This window comes from Furipterus horrens, unplaced genomic scaffold (assembly GCF_987537825.1).
Source record: "Furipterus horrens unplaced genomic scaffold, mFurHor1.1.pri manual_scaffold_1, whole genome shotgun sequence".
In the NCBI taxonomy this organism is placed as follows: domain Eukaryota; kingdom Metazoa; phylum Chordata; class Mammalia; order Chiroptera; family Furipteridae; genus Furipterus; species Furipterus horrens.
In genome coordinates this window covers 106,063,986-106,081,303 of record NW_028327171.1, presented here as the reverse complement: position 1 = coordinate 106,081,303, position 17,318 = coordinate 106,063,986, and the positions used below count along the sequence as shown (strand labels likewise).

The following is a 17,318-nucleotide window of genomic DNA, read 5'->3' as shown; positions in this document are numbered from 1 at the left end:
GGCTTATAATCAAACATACTGATTCCCATCCTCCCATCCCCTTCAGACCTATTCCCTGAAGTGCTTGCCCCTGTTTGCTCTCTTATCTGACAGCAGGCTCTCTGTCATGGAAAAATGCCACTGCAGCTGTTTTAAGCACAATATCTTTCTGATTTACCACAGCTGTTAGAATGAAAGGGAATCATATTATGATTGTCTCCTCCCTCCCCTGCTGCCCAGGAGTGTTTTTCAGTTTGTGTTTGATCTTAAAAATGTTTTGTTTGTGGGCAGTAGATATTCCAGATTGCCTCATTTATTACCTACTTTGACATCCTTTTAGCATGTCTTCCTATATCATCCAGGCTGGACACAAAAGCTACATTTCCAGACTCCCTTGCTGCTAAGGTTCTACACATGGTCAATGGGAAACTTGGAAAGTTGATGTAAATGGGACCAGGCACTGTGGCAGAGGAGTTTGATTCCTCTGGCTGCAATGAAGGTTCTAGTGCCTGGTTCCCTGTGTCATGGGTGCTAAGTGGAAGGCAGGTGAGGTAGTGAGGTTTCTTTCAGAACAAACCCATGGAGGGATTAGGAATTTCTCCTGGCTGCATTGTTCCTGATTACGTAAGCATCCAACCTTGATCATCAGAAGTTTAGGAGCATCTTAATACCCTATAACAAATCCCTTTCTGCTTAAACTAGCTAGAGTGGATTCTATTGTCTGCAGTCTTAATTTACTCTTTCCATGTAACATAACATCATCATAGGTTCTGGAGATTAAGACATGGGCATCTTCGAGTGGCCCTTACTCAGCCTTCCAAAAATGCCTATACAAGTTTAGAGATATGTGTCCTGTTTTTCTTCTAGTGACTTGGAAGCTTGTTAGCCGCCATGAATTCTTTACACTGGCAGTTTAAGGTGCCAGGAGGGAGGGTCCTGAGAGCTGCTCAGTAGTCCCAGGCCGCAGTGCCCTCTCTCATAAGAGAACTGGCAGGTCTGGGAGGGGCCTGGCAGTTGGGACAAAGTGATGCAGCTGAGGAAATCACTGTGGTTTCCATAACTGGGGGTCATCTGAGGATGTGATACCTCAGAGGATGCTGGTGTGGAGGCATTATCAGTTACTGAGGGATGAGGTGAGAATGCTCTCAGAGATGTCAGCAGCAGCTGCCCATGTTAGAGGAACCCCACCCCCTTTACACTACAAAGCACACCCCTGGAAGGGGGAAGGGAGAAACCTCTGATGTGACACCAAGACATTTAAATTGTTCATAAAACTTTGAAGTTACTGAGAACACTCCTAGTTTGACTAAGATATAGTTTCTGTCACTAGGATGAATGGGAATTTGAGATGGAAACTAGGTTGTTACAGAAAACTAATGCAAGTCCATATTTTACACTCCTGATTTTATGCTGAGTTATCCCAGCTACATGTAAATAAAGACAGTGACGTAGATTCTCCCTTTTTGACAAGAATGGTGGAAGACACTGCTTTATTTGCCGGCACTTGGTGACATGAAGCTCAGTGTAAATGGTGTGTGTTTTCTGTGATGAGCCCCTCCTCCAGGTCAGTCATGTGGGTGAGCTGCACAGTGGAGTCAATCTCAGGAGTGTGTGACATTTTGCATAGCTAATTGCTATTTTTACATAACTATATTGGCTGACACATAAAATCCAAGCCATCAAACTTTCTGCTCTTAAAAAAAAAAAAGACTGAGTAAAATATTAAATATAAATCTTCACTCATCTCTATGGCCCACTCAGAGGTGTGACCCTGGAGGGAGCAGCAGGCTGGGCCCGGCTAGGGCAGCAGATGTCTCACCAGGGTCTTCCCATGTGCAATCTTCTTAGTGTCAGTCATGCTCCCACAAGGCGCCCTCCATTGTCTTTTTATTCAAGTTAACAACTGTCATATCAATAGGTTACTTCAAAAATCATGGAAAGCAGCCCTTTGGAAGTAAAAGGTCAGTGGAAGAAGTTATCAGGAGTTATAAAGATTGAAGCCTCACACAGATAAAATTGCTATATTTGCCCTTGGCATAAGAGCAGCATTTATAGTGGTCAGCTGGGACAATCTTCCCCTGGTGCTGGAGCTCTGGGTGCTGACGCCCCAGAGGCAGAGCAGTAGAGTCCTCTGGGTGAGTGACTGAACTGGCTTCTTCAGCATAAACAGCATAACAAGCACTGACACCTTGAATTGGGCCCTGAGTTCTTGGGCTTATTATGGAGAAAGTTGTTGTAATCAGTGGGCTGGTCATTAAAACAAGCTTTGTTTTGTATTTTAAACAAGTGAAAAAATAATTACAATATCAGTGATTATATTAATTAATATTTATTGTGTGCTTACTATGTGTTAGGCACCATGCTAAAGTACTTTACATACATTATTTCATTTAATCCACATAAGAGTTCTGAGGGAAAAGAATGATTATTACCCCCATTTTAGAGACAAAGACACTGGTGCTTAGCAAGGTTAGGGTTCCCTGTCATAGGTCACCCAACTTGTAAGTGGCCAACCCAGGGCTTCAACCCAGGGCTCTCTGGCTCTAGAGTCTGAATGCTCAGCAGTATGCCATTCAACCTCTTTAACTACCCATGGGCAGACTTCCACTGCTGGAGGGAACGTGGTATGAAATTTGGGGGTGTAGTGCCAGGGTTACACCCTGAGAGAGCTCTCTTGGACCCATACTTTCTTACCCCAACAACTGGCAAGGGACCAATGATGGAAAGCTTATTCTCCACAGGGGCAAGGATAAATCTGGCTTCAGGAAGCCTTTGGGGCAAGGATGGGGGTGGCGGTAGATTCTGGACCCCTGGAGCCCTGAAAGGGCTCACACAGGGCTTAGCTCATGGGGTGAGAGTGGTGGGGTGAGCAAGAAAAATGGAGCTCAATAATACTGCCTTATATAAACCAAACTAACTTTTTTCAGTTTATGTTGTCCATGGACTGTTACAACAGAAGCATTTTCTTAAGTAGAAAGCTACATATAGCAATATTAATTACAGATACAGCTCATTGGAGTTATGCAGTTCCTTCCCAACAATTTGAGGTGATTCTTTATCATCCTGGAATCTAAACAAGGCCTCACTATCACATTCTGGACAAAACCAGATCTATTGGTACAGGAGGGATGCTAACCTTCCAGATGTCACATGACAGCAGTAGCAAGTAGAAGACCAAGTATCTTACGGTTTTCATAAATAGGAGAGGACACATTCACCTATGGTTTTGAACATTTAAAGTCTTCCCATTGTCAAGGTGTTGGGCAGCACTGGTGACATTCTGTCTTTCAGACTCTTAATTCTAGTGGCAGTCAAGCTTATGCCCAGTCACTCTGCACAGTGTCTGGGCCAGGCTATGTGTAAAGTTTAGGGCAGTCATTTCAAAATGAAAAAAAAAGGAGGGGTAGGTGAGTCGCTTAAAGCCTGGTTCCATCTCTTGGCTGTCAGGTGGGTTAGAACAGAGGAAGAGAACAGAAGAGACATGAACAGCCAATCTGACTCTGGCAATTTCAGAACTCTAACAAGCCCTACCACACGAGCACATGACTCTGCTTTGTCTTTTTTTCTTTTCTTTTCTTTTAATTTTAAAGGGAACTTTGGTCAATTCACTGTCATTTAAAACAGTGCAACTAAGTTTGAGGCATTTGGCATGTCTCTTATTCCTCCTTTCTCAGAGGAAAGGAGCTAGGGGCAGCCCCTCATCCCTGTTAGAGAATGTGATCCCAGGAAACCTCTCTGGATCCTCCCTGGACTGGCCTTCTTCCATTTTAGGAATGCAGTATGTTTTCTGTGACAGTGCTGCCTCCACCGCTGATGACAAAGCTCCGGGAACTGGACACTACAAGTGTTGGGGACATCTCTTCAGGGTCCTCCATCTCTGGCTGGCGGTCCCCACCCACAGGCCCTTGCAAGCCTGTCTCCTGGGTGGTTGGTTCTGAGTCTGTCTCCCCGCACTGCAGTGGGAGTAACGCCTGGTGTCTGGTCATGGTATCCTTGCTTTTCTGGGCCTCCAGGGAGTTCTGGTGCATGGAATTCCTGTGAGCCGTGGCACTCGAGGCACTCTTCTGAGGCTCGTCAAAGCTCAGCGAGAAGGTGACCGTGCCACTGCCAAAGATGACCTGCTTGCATCGGGGCTGCTGCGGTGACTGTTGCTGCTGCTGCAGGGTCAAGGGTGGCTGAGGCTGTGGTGGTTGCTCTTGCTGGGTCAGGGCCAGTGGCTGCTGCTGCTTCTGCCTCTCGGGCTGTGGGAAGGGGTCTTCACTGTTGCTCTTGCTGCTGATGGAGGAGGGGGGTGTGGATCCCGTGGAGCCCCCGAGGCTGTTGGAGCGCTTGCGGGAGACGTTGCTGCGGCGCAGCGTGGCCCGAGCTGCCACCTTGAAAGCGTGAGCCGCCGTGCTGCAGCGCACCTCCTCAATGGTGTTACGGGATGGTTTGAAGAGGATGATGTAGACCTTGTTGAAGAAGATGCAGGCCAGTAGGCCAAAGCTGGCTGCCAGGATGGCGATCACCTCCACGGCGGAGACGAACTTGCCATAGGTGCTGGCATAGGCTGGTATGAAAGAGATCCAGACGATGAAGAAGATGAGCATGCTGAAGGTGATGAACTTGGCCTCGTTAAAGTTCTCCGGCAGCTTCCGGGACTTGAAGGCAAAGAAGAAGCAGATGGCAGCCAGTAGGCAGGTGTAGCCGATCAGGAAGCCTAGAGCCATGAGGGAGCCCTCGTGGCAGGTGATGAAGATGATCTCGTCCTCCAGCTCGTGGTTCCGGTAGCTCGACGGGGGCGCGGTGTAGAGCCAGATCACACAGATGACGATCTGCATGAAGGTGCAGAGGAAGACCAGCAGGAACTGCAGGTTGAGCCCCCACCACTTCCGGTGGAAGCTGGTGGGGATCTTGGCCTCAAACACCAGGAGGACGCGGTTGGTTTTCACCAGGATGCAGGAGATGCAGAGCACGAAGCTGATGCCGAAGGCCGGCTGGCGCAGGCGACACGTCCAATCCTGGGGCTCACCGATGAAGAACAAGGAGCTGGAGAAACAGCAGAGCAGGGAGAAGAGCAGGAGGTAGGAGAGCTCTCGGTTGGTGGCCTTGACGATGGGTGTGTTGCGGAACTTGATGAAGACGCCTAGCACAAAGGCCGTCAGGAAAATGCCCAGCACAGCGAAGAGGGTGAGTGCGATCCCAAAGGGCTCCGTCCACGACAGAAACTCAATCTCCTTGGCAATACAGGAAGTGTGGTTCTCATTGGACCAGAAGTCATCAGGGCACTTGTCACAGGCGCTTGCATCTGTAAAATGTCCCAGTGAAGAGGTAGTGACTGAGTGGCATAGATTAAAATTTGTGAGTGTGAATGTGGTGGTGAAGGTACACAGGTTATTGGATGTGGTCGTTACATTGTGTTTACTGATGAAAAATTGTGATTTTTTACATTATCAAATAATATATTGAACCCTGACTTATTAAACATAGTTAATTTCATGTACCTTTAATGATTCTATGATTTTCTCCCCTTTGAACATGGTGGGGGTGTACCTGTTTCCTTAAATACTATCTGCTGATGGTTTGTAACAGAGAATGATCAGTCTTGCTGGACAGGTGGCTTCCCAGAGGTATGACAGTCCATAAAGTGTTTACAGGATGATTCAAGCTCATCCTGACTCATTTTGGATATATGGATGGGCTTTGTAGATGTGCCAGAGTAGACGTCCTCTTAAATCAAGGTAGAGAATCTCACACATACAACCTGTGCCCCCCTCACTCCACATCCATGACTTTCCTTCCAATGAGGGAGGCTACAGACTCATTCAATCGACAAACATTTAACTCTCCGCTGTGCCCCTCACAGGATGCAGTTTGGGAAGGTGAAAGGAATGTGGGCTTTGCAGTCAGAGATCTGGATGGGAATCTTGTCCCTGTTATTTACTGGCTATATGACCTTGGTCAGGTTCCTTACCCTCTTTGAGCCTCAGTTTTCTCATCTATGAACTGGAAGCAATAATAACCTCATTATTGTGGGGAGGATGAAATAAGATAATAACAATTACAGTTAATATTTTTAGAGTGCTTCCAATATGGCAATCAAAATTTTTATTGAACATTTAAAACTTACCATGTGCTTTACCAATATTAACTCACCTAATTCCCACTTTAGAGATGAAGAAACTGAGGCACAGGAAAAACATGAGGAAGACAGCAAGTACTGTGCTGGGCACCTAGCAGGCAATGTAGCATGGCCTATTAACTCGGGAGCCTGGAACTGACAGAATTTTGTCTATTAAGGGCCACTGAACTATAAGAAAAGAAAACAATATGGAAAGCAGTATCAAAGTAAAAGAAAGATGTGTAACAGGTGTGTGTGTAAGTTCTTATGGTATTATAAGACATCCGATGTTCCTTTTCTATCCTTCTCAGGGCCCAGTCCAGCACCGATGCTCAGACATACCTTGTTAAATGAGAAATGGTGCTAAGCACTATCTCAGCCTATCCTTTCCAGGAACGTCACTGACCCCAGGGTCCCAAAGTGGACCAAGCCCCACAAGCTGTCCACAAAGGTCTGTTCCTTTACCTGTCTCATCGCTGTACTCCCCATCAGGACACTCCACACACTCAAAGCAGCAGGTGGGCTCCCCCTCAATGATTCCTTTCCTGGTCCCTGCCAGGCAGTCTCGGCTGCAGTTGGAGAAAGGCACCTGCAAGATGGAGAGCATAAGAGTGAGGGGCTGCAGCTGTGGAATCAGCCTTACAGCTTCTTTGACACATGCAAGGGGAAGAAGTTGGGTGCAAGGACCAGTGTGGCAGACTCCAGGCTGGTTCCGGGCAGAGAAAGATTCAGACGCCCCATCTTCTTGTATCTATGAAGGGGAGAAATGTCTATGGATGAGTGAGCATGCAAATGTGGACTCTGTACACACACATGCATGCACACACACACCTGTGGTATTTTAGGATGATTAATTGTTGGGAGTCTACACCATGACCAAAATCCTCCTTAAATAACCCCCCTTTCATTCCCTCCAGGTCCCAGAATGGGACATCTGTTTACTCTCCATGGAAGTAAAAGTTTGAGACAAACTAAAAGATGCAGGGACATGGACCTACACACAGAGGGACAGTCACAAGAAGAGATGTGGAAATGAGGAGATATTTGTTTGAAAATGAGACTAAAATTTGCATTTCTTGCTATTTTATTTTAGGATTTACAGGGAGATTTCTGAGATCGTCAGGGAGGCAGGCAGGGCAGGTATAGAGGGGTTGAAGGTAAATGGATCAGAAAGATGTATCAGGCAATTCTTAACTAAAAGAAAGCTGCATAGCCACATTAATTTCAGATAACATATTTTAGTTTGTTTATTTCCTTAATGAACTTCAGAATTTGGTTAATCATAGTTCTTGTCCTTTCCACCATTACCCGTTCATGTTTAAATCACTTTTAATTAGTCATTTTTAATTACTACCAAAAACAAAAGCTAAGACTGGGACAATAACCCTATATCCAACTATATGATTCCCTCTGCCCCTTAGTTTCACCTCTACCACATATTCATATCCTAGGTTCATCACAGGCAAGTAATACTAAATTTTCAAAGAACACAGCAATCTAATCTTTTTAAAATTATATTTTATTGATTATGCTATTACGGTTGTCCTGATTTTTCCCCCTTTGCCCCCTCTACCCAGCACCCCAAACTCCCTCAGGCAATCCCCACACCACTGTTCATGTCCATGGGTCATGGGTGTAAGTTCTTTGGCTACTCCATTTCCTATACTGCACTTTACATCCCCATGGCTATTCTGTGACTACCTGTTTGTACTTCTTAATCCCCTCACCTCTTCACCCATTCTCCCCAGCCCCTCTCCCATCTGGCAACAATCAAAATGTTCTCCATAGCCATGATTCTGTCTCTGTTTTCTTTTACTTAAGTCTATTTTTTATTTTCAATTGTTGCTATGTATTTTTGCTATTTTATTGTTTATAATTTTGATCTTTTTCTTCAATGAGTCCCTTTAACATTTCATAGAATAATGATTTGGTGATGATGAACTCCTTTAGTTTTTTTCTTGTCTGGGAAGCTCTTCATTTCCTTTTTGATTCTAAATGATATTTTGCTGGGTAGAGTAATCTTGGCTGTAGGTCCCTGCTTTTCATTACTTTCAATATTTCTTGCCAGTCCCTTCCAGCATGCAAAGTTTTTTTTGAGAAATCAGGTGACAGTGTATTTTGAATGCCCCTGTAGGTAACTACCGTATTTTTCACACTGTAAGATGCACCTGACCAGAAGACACACCTAGGTATAGAGGGGGAAAAAAGAAAAAAAAATCCGAACCAAATGGGGTACTAAAATGCTTAATAAAATATAACAGAATAATATTTCAACCATGTAAAGTGAACAGCAGTCAACAGCCGTATTAAGAACCATCATCACTGTCATTAACAAATGAAGAGAGACCAAGGTTCAAGTACTCTTCTAGTTTTCTGGGACCCCAAGAACTCATCATCGCTAGTGTCAGAATTTTTGGGGGCCTTTAATAACAGGCATTGAGGGAGTTAAGAAGTATCACTAGTTGTAACACTTAATGAAAGTATCACTATTCTAGTTACAGGTTCTGGCGGACTACCCCCGGTGCCTGTTACAGGTAGTGATGCCCCTTAATCCCCTTAGTGCCTGTGTTACTACTAGAATAGTGACCCCACCATAACTCCCTTTATATACTAGAAATTTCAGCATTTATGGCTTCTCATTCAGTTACTGCTGGCCTCCTCACACAGAAATCTGGTGTGCACTGGAAACAATATGGAGGTAGACGAGAAAGCTGTAGCATCTAACAGAGCCAGTAGCCAGCCGAGGACATGTTACTTCAGCTCCACCCATCTGCCTCTTGTGATTGGCAGAGCTTAAGACACAGTGATGGTGATTGGAGGCAGTTCTACTGATACAAACCCCACCCAGTGTCAAAGGTAATTGGCAATTGGCACTGTACCTCATACGCGTTATTAGCCTCAGCTGATTTGACAGGTTAGCTGTTGAAGCTGGGAGTGTCAGGTGGCTCTCTGCACTCTCCCAGGTCTTAAGTGATGGGCAGAAGCAGACAGCAGCTGACCAGATGCCCTGAGATTCAGCAGTAAAATGGGATATTTAAGCATCCCCAGGGGTTTTGCATGGGCCCACTGCTTCCTCTTCTAACAGCTGTCACCACTGCTGACAGGTCAGGTAGTACATATGATCTGTTTTGCAATATTCGCTCCATAAGACACACAGACATTTCCTCCGACTTTTTTGGGGGAAAAAGTGCGTCTTATGGAGTGAAAAATATCGTAACTTCTTTTCTCTTGCTGCTTTTAAGATTCTCTCTTTATCTTTCACCTTTGGCATTTTAATTATGATGTGCCTGCAAGTGGGCCTCTTTGCATCCATCTTGTTTGGGACTCTCTGTGCTTGCATATCTATTTCCTTCATCAAATTAGGGAAATTTTCTTTCACTAGTTTTTTTCAAGTAGATTTCCAATTTCTTGCTCTTCTTCTCCTTCTGGCATCATTATGATGCAAATGTCCCAGAGGCCACTTTACTTTCCTCACTTTTAAAAAAATTCTTTTTCTTCTTCTTGTTCTGATTGGTTGTTTTTTGCTTCCTATGTTCCAAATCATTGATTTGATTCTCAACTTCATCCACTCTTCTGTTGTTTTCCTGTAAGTTGTTCTTTATTTCAATTAGTGTGTCCTTTGTTCCTGACTGGATCTTCTTTATGCTGTTGAAGTCCTCACTAAGTTCCATGAGCATTTCTTTTCATTTTCATTATTTTATTTTATTTTTTAATATGTTTTATTGATTAAACTGTTACAGTTGTCCCAATTTCCCTTAACTCTGCTCCCCTCCACCTGGTGGCCCCCCTCCCTCCAGTTGTCCCCCCCTTTTAGTCCATGTCCATTGGTTGTGCATATAGTTCTTCTCAACCTCTTCCTGTCTATTCCATTCCCTCCTACTATGCTTCTTAATTTTTGTATCATTTCCCTCCCTTACCCCCTTACCCCACCCTGCTGACCTCCCCCCAATATGTTCCCTATACCTATAGTTCTTTTTCCACTCTCGTTGCCTATTTAGTTTGCCTTTGTTTCAATTCCCTAGCTTCTGTTGTTGGTTGTTGTGATGCAGTTTTCATTTTAATGTTCATAGTTTTGATCCTCCTTTTTCTAAACCAGTCCCTTTAACATCTCATATAATAGTGGTTTGGATCTAATGAACTCTTTCAGTTTTATTTTGTCCTGGAAGCACTTTCTCTGCCCTTCTATTCTGAATGACAATTTCGCTGGATAGAGTATTTGTGTCTGTAGGTTTTGGATTTTCATTACTTTGAGTATTTCTTGCCAGTCCCCTCTTGCCTGTAGGGTCTCCCCTGAGAAGTCAGCTAATAGTCTAATTGCGACCCCTTTGTACATGATTCTTTTCTTCTCTCTTGCTGCTTTTAAGATTCTCTCTTTAGCTTTAATTTTTGACATTTTGATTATAATGCATCTTGGAGTGTTTCTCCCTGGGTCCAGTTTTTCTGGAACTCTCTGTGCTTCCTGGACCTGTAAGTCTATTTCTTTCCCCAAGTTCGGGAAGTTCTGGTTCATTACTTTTTCACATAATTTTTCAATTTCTAGTGCTTCTTCTTCTCCCTCTGGTGATCCTATAATCCGTATGTTCAATCTCTTATAGCTGTCCCAGAGGTTTCTGATCCTCTCCTCAGTTTCCTTGTTTTCTGTTTCCTCTTTCCACACTGGTTGACTGTTTGTTCCTTCCCTATGTTCCGGTTTGTTGAATTGATCTCTGGATTTTATTTCCTCACCACTTGTCTCATATGTGTTTTCGTTCTTTTCAGTATGAGTGGCTTTCAATCCTTTCTCGTCTTGTTCCAAATCTTGTTAATTCTGTAAGCCACCTAATGACTATAGCTCTGAATTGAGCCTCTGAAAGGTTCTTATTTGTTCGTCTGTCAGATTCTTCATCTGCTGCCGGGTGAGCTGCGTCACTGGGTTTTCTATAGTTGTCTGCCTCATTTTGACAGATGGGTGTTTTGCTTTGCTTCTTGGGCAGGCTATAGGGGGTGGAGCCCGTGTACTCATCACAACCCAGGAGCGATCCACAACCTTTTCGCTGTGCTGTGGTGCTTTGTGTGGGGACGGGGGTCCAAGATGGATTCCTGCTGTTATTCTCTACTGGGAGACCAGGATCCGTCCTCCCGCCCTCCGGGCCCACCGTCTGAGGCAATGTGGTGGCTGCTTTTCCCAGTATTGGGGTCGTGAGCTGCTGGGGCTCAACTGCAGCCACGATTGCTCTCCCTGCTGCTGTTTCTGGTGCTACCACAAACAGCACCGCCCACTTTTGCTCTTCCAACCTGTCCGACGAGCGCTGCTGGTTTATAACTTCGTACGTTGGGCTTCCGTGTAGTTTTATTTTCTGGAATTTCTAGTTATCTTTTCTTTTGAGGTAGTTGTATTCCTTTCTAGTTGTAGAGGGAGACTGAGCGTGTCAGTCTAAGCCTCCATCTTGGCCGGAAGTCCCATGAGCATTCTTATAAACAGTGTTTTGAACTCTGCATCTTACAGATTGCTTATCTCCATTTCAGTTAGCTCTTTTTTCTGGAGTTTCCGATCTGTTCTTTCATATGGGCCATGTTTTTTTCTCTCCACATTTTGGAAGCCTCCCTGTGTTTGTTTCTATGTGTTAGGTAGAGCTGATTTGACTCTGTATCTTGGTAGTGTGACTTAATATAGTAGGTGTCATGTAGGGTCCAGTGGCACAGCCTCCCCTATCACTCAAGCTGGGTACTCAAGGCACGCCCTTGGTGTGGGCTGAGTACTCCCTCCTCTTGTAGTTGAGCCTTGGTTGCTGTTGGCAGACCAATGGGAGGGATCAGCTGCAAGGATTGGCTGTGACCACTGACCACCAACCTCTGCCCTCTGTGGAGGATTCACTGTGCAGGGGCATGGTGGTGGTACTCTGATGTGGTCTGTAGCTGTCCACTGGGTGTGATGGCCCTGGGGTTTCCCAGGTGATGCAGACCAAGGTCAGCCCCCACCTGTGTTTTGCCTGGGGCCACCCTGCTTGAGCTATAAAGCAATCTGAGATGGCTGTTACTTGTGCTGGACTTGGAAACTCCCAGGCGAAGCCAGGCTGTGAATCTAAGCTTGCTGCTGCTAGTGCTTGGCCTGGGACTCACTGCGGCCAGCTGTTGCTTGTTTAATAGGATTTAGAAAGTTGTGAAGCATAAGCCAAGACCAGCTATGCTTATCTTTTCATATGGGAAAGCAGACTGGGTGGGCCCCTCAGTTGGATGGGGCAGTCTCTGGGGATCTCTGGTGTGGGTCAAATGGTGCTAGCCAGGTTGATCAACTTTCAGATATGGCACCAGTTTACCCGCTTGGTGGGGGGAGGGTTTAGCAAAGGGACAATGCCCTCTGCTTGCCTTAATACCAGACACTTCAGTTTCTCCCTTTATATCACTGGTGCCTTTCAAGCTGCTACCCTGGTGCTGAAGCTCAGAGGGAGTCTGAGTAGGTGAGTCCGTGTGTGGATTCTTTAAGAGGAAGTTCTTGGGGTTCCAGCAGTTTCTTCCACTGACTCAGTTCCCACTGTTTTTTTGCAGCCAGAAGTTGTGAGGACTATCTTCCTGGTACTGGAACCCTGGGATGGGGTCTTGGTGGGGGGCTGGGACTCCTTGCTCATGAGACATCCCTCCTGAACTTTATCCACCACATGTGGGTGTGGGACCAGCTTGTTCCATGTCTGCACTCCCCCTACCAGTGTGGGTGGATGTGGTTTCTTTATTTCCGTAGTTGTCAGACTTCTATTCAACTTGATTTCATAGTTGTCAGACTTCCATTCAACTTGATTTCTGACAGTTCTGAGTGATGGTTATTTTATTTTATATTTTAGTTGTAATTTTGATGTGGTTGTGCAAAGAAATGAGCCATGTCTGCCTATGTTGCCATCTTGACCAGAACTCTAGATCAGTCTAATTTTATACAACCTCTACTAGTGATTAGGAAAAAATTACAAAAAAAGGAACACCTTCTAACTCAGTCTTGTAAGGTCATTATAACCCTGATTCCCAAATCAGATAAGAACACTTATGGAAAAGGAAAAAAATTAAAGGCCCGTCTCATTTACTAAGTTGTTTTCAGAAGCAGACCTAACTCAGGGATTTGTGTCCAAGTGATTTATAAAGAAAGTTCTTCCAATGGAAACAGGAAGAAAATACAGGAAGTAGAACACAGAAGGGAGGGGGAGAAGCAAGGGTGTGATCAAACTCCCTCAGAGGGTAACTTTTGCCTGATCCCTAGGAGAACTCTGGACTGTAAGTTATGCCTCAGAACAGTCCTGATCTGAGGAGAAGGGGCTAGGGCTTTCAGACTTCCACCTCACTCATAGGTTAAGGGTCACCTCAGGGAAATATAAATTCCTAGGCTCTTCTGCCTTTCTGAGTCTGTGGGCAAAGTGGGTTCCATTAGCCTGCGGATAGTTTTCTGAGAAAGAGCAGAAAGTTCTGGTTATTGGAAGCAAAAATATGCAGAAGTCCTGGAGGTGCCTACAAAGTACAATATTCCCTCACTTATCATGGGTATTACGTTTTAGACACCCCCGTGATAGGTGAAAATCTGCGAAGTAAGAACCTTACATTTATTTTAGTATTTATATATATTTTAAGGCTTTATAAACCCTTCCCACACACTTATAAACTGTTCCCAGTCCCTTAACCTTTCCCACACTTTTATAAACACTACTTATGTTCTTAAACATATTCTACACTCTTAAACCTATGTAACTTTAACAACATACATATACAGTACCACAAAATCCCATGATATAGCAAGAAATCTGCGATAAATAATTAAATATAATATTTTTTAAAATCCCGTGATACAGTGAGGCCGCATTAAGTGAACCGCGATATAGCGAGGGACTACTGTATAAAGAATGTGAAAGGACCTGAGAAGAGCACCACTATTTTCCACTTCCTGAAAATAGATGAAAAAATACTAAAACAATGAACAAACTCAAAAAGACATAAAAAAGAAAACACACCATGATCATATTAGGTTTATGCCAGAAATGTGAACAAGTTTAATGTTAGAAAATATGTGTCATTCACTGACTAATAAATTAACACAGAAAAATATGATCATCAATAGATGAAGACAAAACATTTGATAGAATTCAACAAAAACTAGTGATAAAAATTTAATGAAAATGACCAGGAATAAATATCTCTAATTCAAAAATAGTAACAAAAATAACCATTTTATATGAGACAATATTAATAGCATTTCCTTTAAAACAAGGATGCCTCCTATAACAACTATTATTAAGCACTGCACTGGAGTTCCTAACTAGGAAGTAGAATAAGACAAGAAAAATAAGGGCATAAATATTGGAAAGGACTAAATTAAACTATTATTACTTGCAGATGATGAGATTGTCCATGTAGGAAATCCGAAAGAGCCAACAATCAAATTATTTGAAATAATGCCACAGTCACTGTTCTTAAAAATAAAACCCAAGTTTCATTATTTTTAAAAATTTTTATTGAATTTATTGAGGTCCCATTGGCTAATAATATTATGTAGGTTTCAAGTGTACAATTCTGTAATATATCAGCTGTACATTGTACTGTGTGTTCACCACCCAAAGTCAAGTCTCTTTCCATCACCATTTATCCCCCTTTACCTTCTACCTCCCACCACTGCTCTTTCCTTCTTGTAATCACCATACTGTTGTCTGTGTTTTTTTACTTAATCCCTTTACCTTGTTCACCCTGTCTCCTGACAACCCCCCCACCCCTGACAGCTGTCAGTCCGTTTTCCATATCTATGAGCCTATTTCTATTTTTTGTTTGTTTGTTTATTTTGCTCACTATATTCCACATACAAGTAAATCAGACAGTATTTGTCTTTCTCAGACTGGCTTATTTCACTTAGCATAATAGTTTCCAGGTCCATTCATGTTGCCACAAAAGGTAAGATTTCCTTCCTTTTTATGGCTAAGTAGTATTCCATTGTGTAAATGTAGCACAGCTTTTCGTATCCACTCATCTACTGATGGGCACTTGAGCTGCTTCAAAATCTTGGTTATTGCATAAAATTGTATAGAGATGTACATAAATAACACTACAATGAACATAGGGGTGCATACATTCTTTTAAATGTTTCCTCGGATATATTCCAGAGGTGCAATCACTTGGTCATAAGCAGTTTCATTTTTAATTTTTTGAGGAAACTCCATACTGTGTTCCACAGTGACTGCACCAGTCTACATTCCTACCAACAGTGCAGGAGGGTTCCCCTTTCTCCACAGTCTTGCACAGATGTTGCTTGTTGATTTATCGATGATAGCCATTCTGACTTACGTGAGATATCTCATTGTGGGTTTAATTTGCATTTCCCTGATGATTAGTGGTGCTGAGCATTTTTCATATGTCTGTTGGCCATCTGTATGTCCTTTCTGGAGAAGTGTTTGTTCAGGCCCTTTGCCCATTTTAAAAATATTGGATTGTTTCTTTTCTTTTCTTTTCTTTTTTTGGTGTTGAGTTGTATAAGTTCTTTATATATTTTGGAAATTAACCCCTTATCAGATATATCATTGGCAAATATGTTCTGCCGTTCAGTGGGTTGTCTTTTCATTTTGTTGATGGTTTCCTTTATTGTGAAAAACTTTTTGGTTTGATGTAGACCCATTTGTTTATTTTTTCTTTTGTTTCCCTTGCCCAAGGAGATATATCAGAAAAAATTTGCTGTGAGGAATGTCCAAGACTTCACTGCCTATATTTTCTTCTATAGTTTTTTAATGGTTTTGAGTCTAACATGTAAATCCTTAATTCATTTTGAGTTTATTTTTGTATATGGTGTAAGAAGGTGGTATAGTTTCATTTTTTGCACGTATCTGTCCAATTTTCCCAACACTATTTTATATTTTTGCCTTCTTTGTCAACTACTAATTGACCATACAGGCATGGATTTACTTCTGGGCTCTCTATTCTGTTCCATTGGTGTGTATGTCTGTTTTTAGGCCAGTATCACGTTTTGCTTATTACAGCCTTGTAGTATAGTTTGATATCAGGTAGTGTGATTCCTCTAACTTTGCTCTTTTTTCCCAAGATTGCTGTTGCTATTGGGGTTCTTTTGTGGTTCTACATAAGTTTTTGGATTATTTGTTCTAGTTCTGTGAAATACATCATTGGCATCTTGAGAGAAATTGTGTTGAATATATAGACTGCTTTGGGTAGTATGAACTACACAAAATGATGTTAATAATGTTAATTCTTCCTATCCATGAACACGGTATGTGCTTCCACTTATTTGTATCTTCTTCAATTTCTTCAGTATCGTACAATATTCTGAGCACAGGTCTTTTACATCCTTGGTTAAATTTATTCCTAGTTATTTATTTTCTTTTTAATGTATAGTTTATTATGTTATTACAGTAGTCCTAATTTTTTTCCTTTCTTCACACCCACCCCGCCCAGTACCCTCATTCCCTCTTGCAATCCAACCCCCTCACTCCCCCGCTTAGTTCATGTCCATAGATTACGCATTTCTCCCCCTCCCCCCTTCCAGCTGATAACCCTCCAAATGATCCCCATACCTATGATTCTGTTCCTATTCTGGTTTGCTTAGTTGGATTTTGTTTTAGTTTTTTAGATTCAGTTGTTTATAGTTGTGAGTTTGTTGTCATTTTAGTGTTCATAGTTTTGAACTTGTTTTTCTTAAGTTCTTTTGACATTTCATATAATAATGGCTTGGTGATGATGAACTCCTTAAGCTTCACCTTGTCTGGGAAGCACTTCATCTGCCTTTCCATTCCAAATGATAGCTTTGCTGGATAGAGTAATCTTGGTTGTAGGTCCTTGCTTTTCATCAATTTAAATACTTCTTGCCAGTCCCTTCTTTCCTGCAAAGTTTCTTTTGAGAAATTAGCTGACCATCTTATAGGCACCCTTTTGTAGATAACTCTCTGCTTTTCTCTTGTTGCTTTTAAGATTTTCCCTTTATCTTGAACCTTTGGCTTTTTAATTATGATGTGTCTTGGTGTGGTCTTCCTTGAATCTAGCTTGTTTGGGACTCTCTGTGCTTCCTGGACTCGTATGTCTATTTCCTTCACCAAATTTGGGGAGTTTTCCTTCATTATTTTTTCACATAAGTTTTCAATTTCTTGCTCTTCCTCTTCTCCTTCTGGCATCTCTATGATTCAGATGTTGCACGTTTAAAATTCTCCCAGATGTTTCTAAGCCTCTCCTCATTTTTATTTCTTCAGTTTGTGTTTCCTAATTCTGTACTGGCTGACTGTTTTTTTTCTTCCCTTTG

The 17,318-nt window shown here is 42.8% G+C and overlaps 1 protein-coding gene across 2 annotated transcripts in view; it reads right to left on the bottom strand.

Moving 5' to 3' along the window:
- Nucleotides 1-3,543: 3,543 nt before the first annotated feature.
- Nucleotides 3,544-17,318, bottom strand: part of CASR (calcium sensing receptor) — a 39,367-nt gene continuing 25,592 nt past the window's right edge. Inside the window, exons 5-6 of one of the 2 annotated variants that reach the window (XM_090265914.1) lie at nt 6,545-6,698; nt 3,544-5,266 (exon numbers count right to left, since the gene is read on the bottom strand). In XM_090265914.1, the coding sequence (XP_090122040.1) occupies nt 3,747-5,266; nt 6,545-6,698 (1,674 nt within the window). In that variant the 3' untranslated portion in view covers nt 3,544-3,746. The remainder of the gene's footprint in view (nt 5,267-6,544; nt 6,699-17,318) is intronic. The other variant, XM_090265924.1, reaches the window with a different exon arrangement.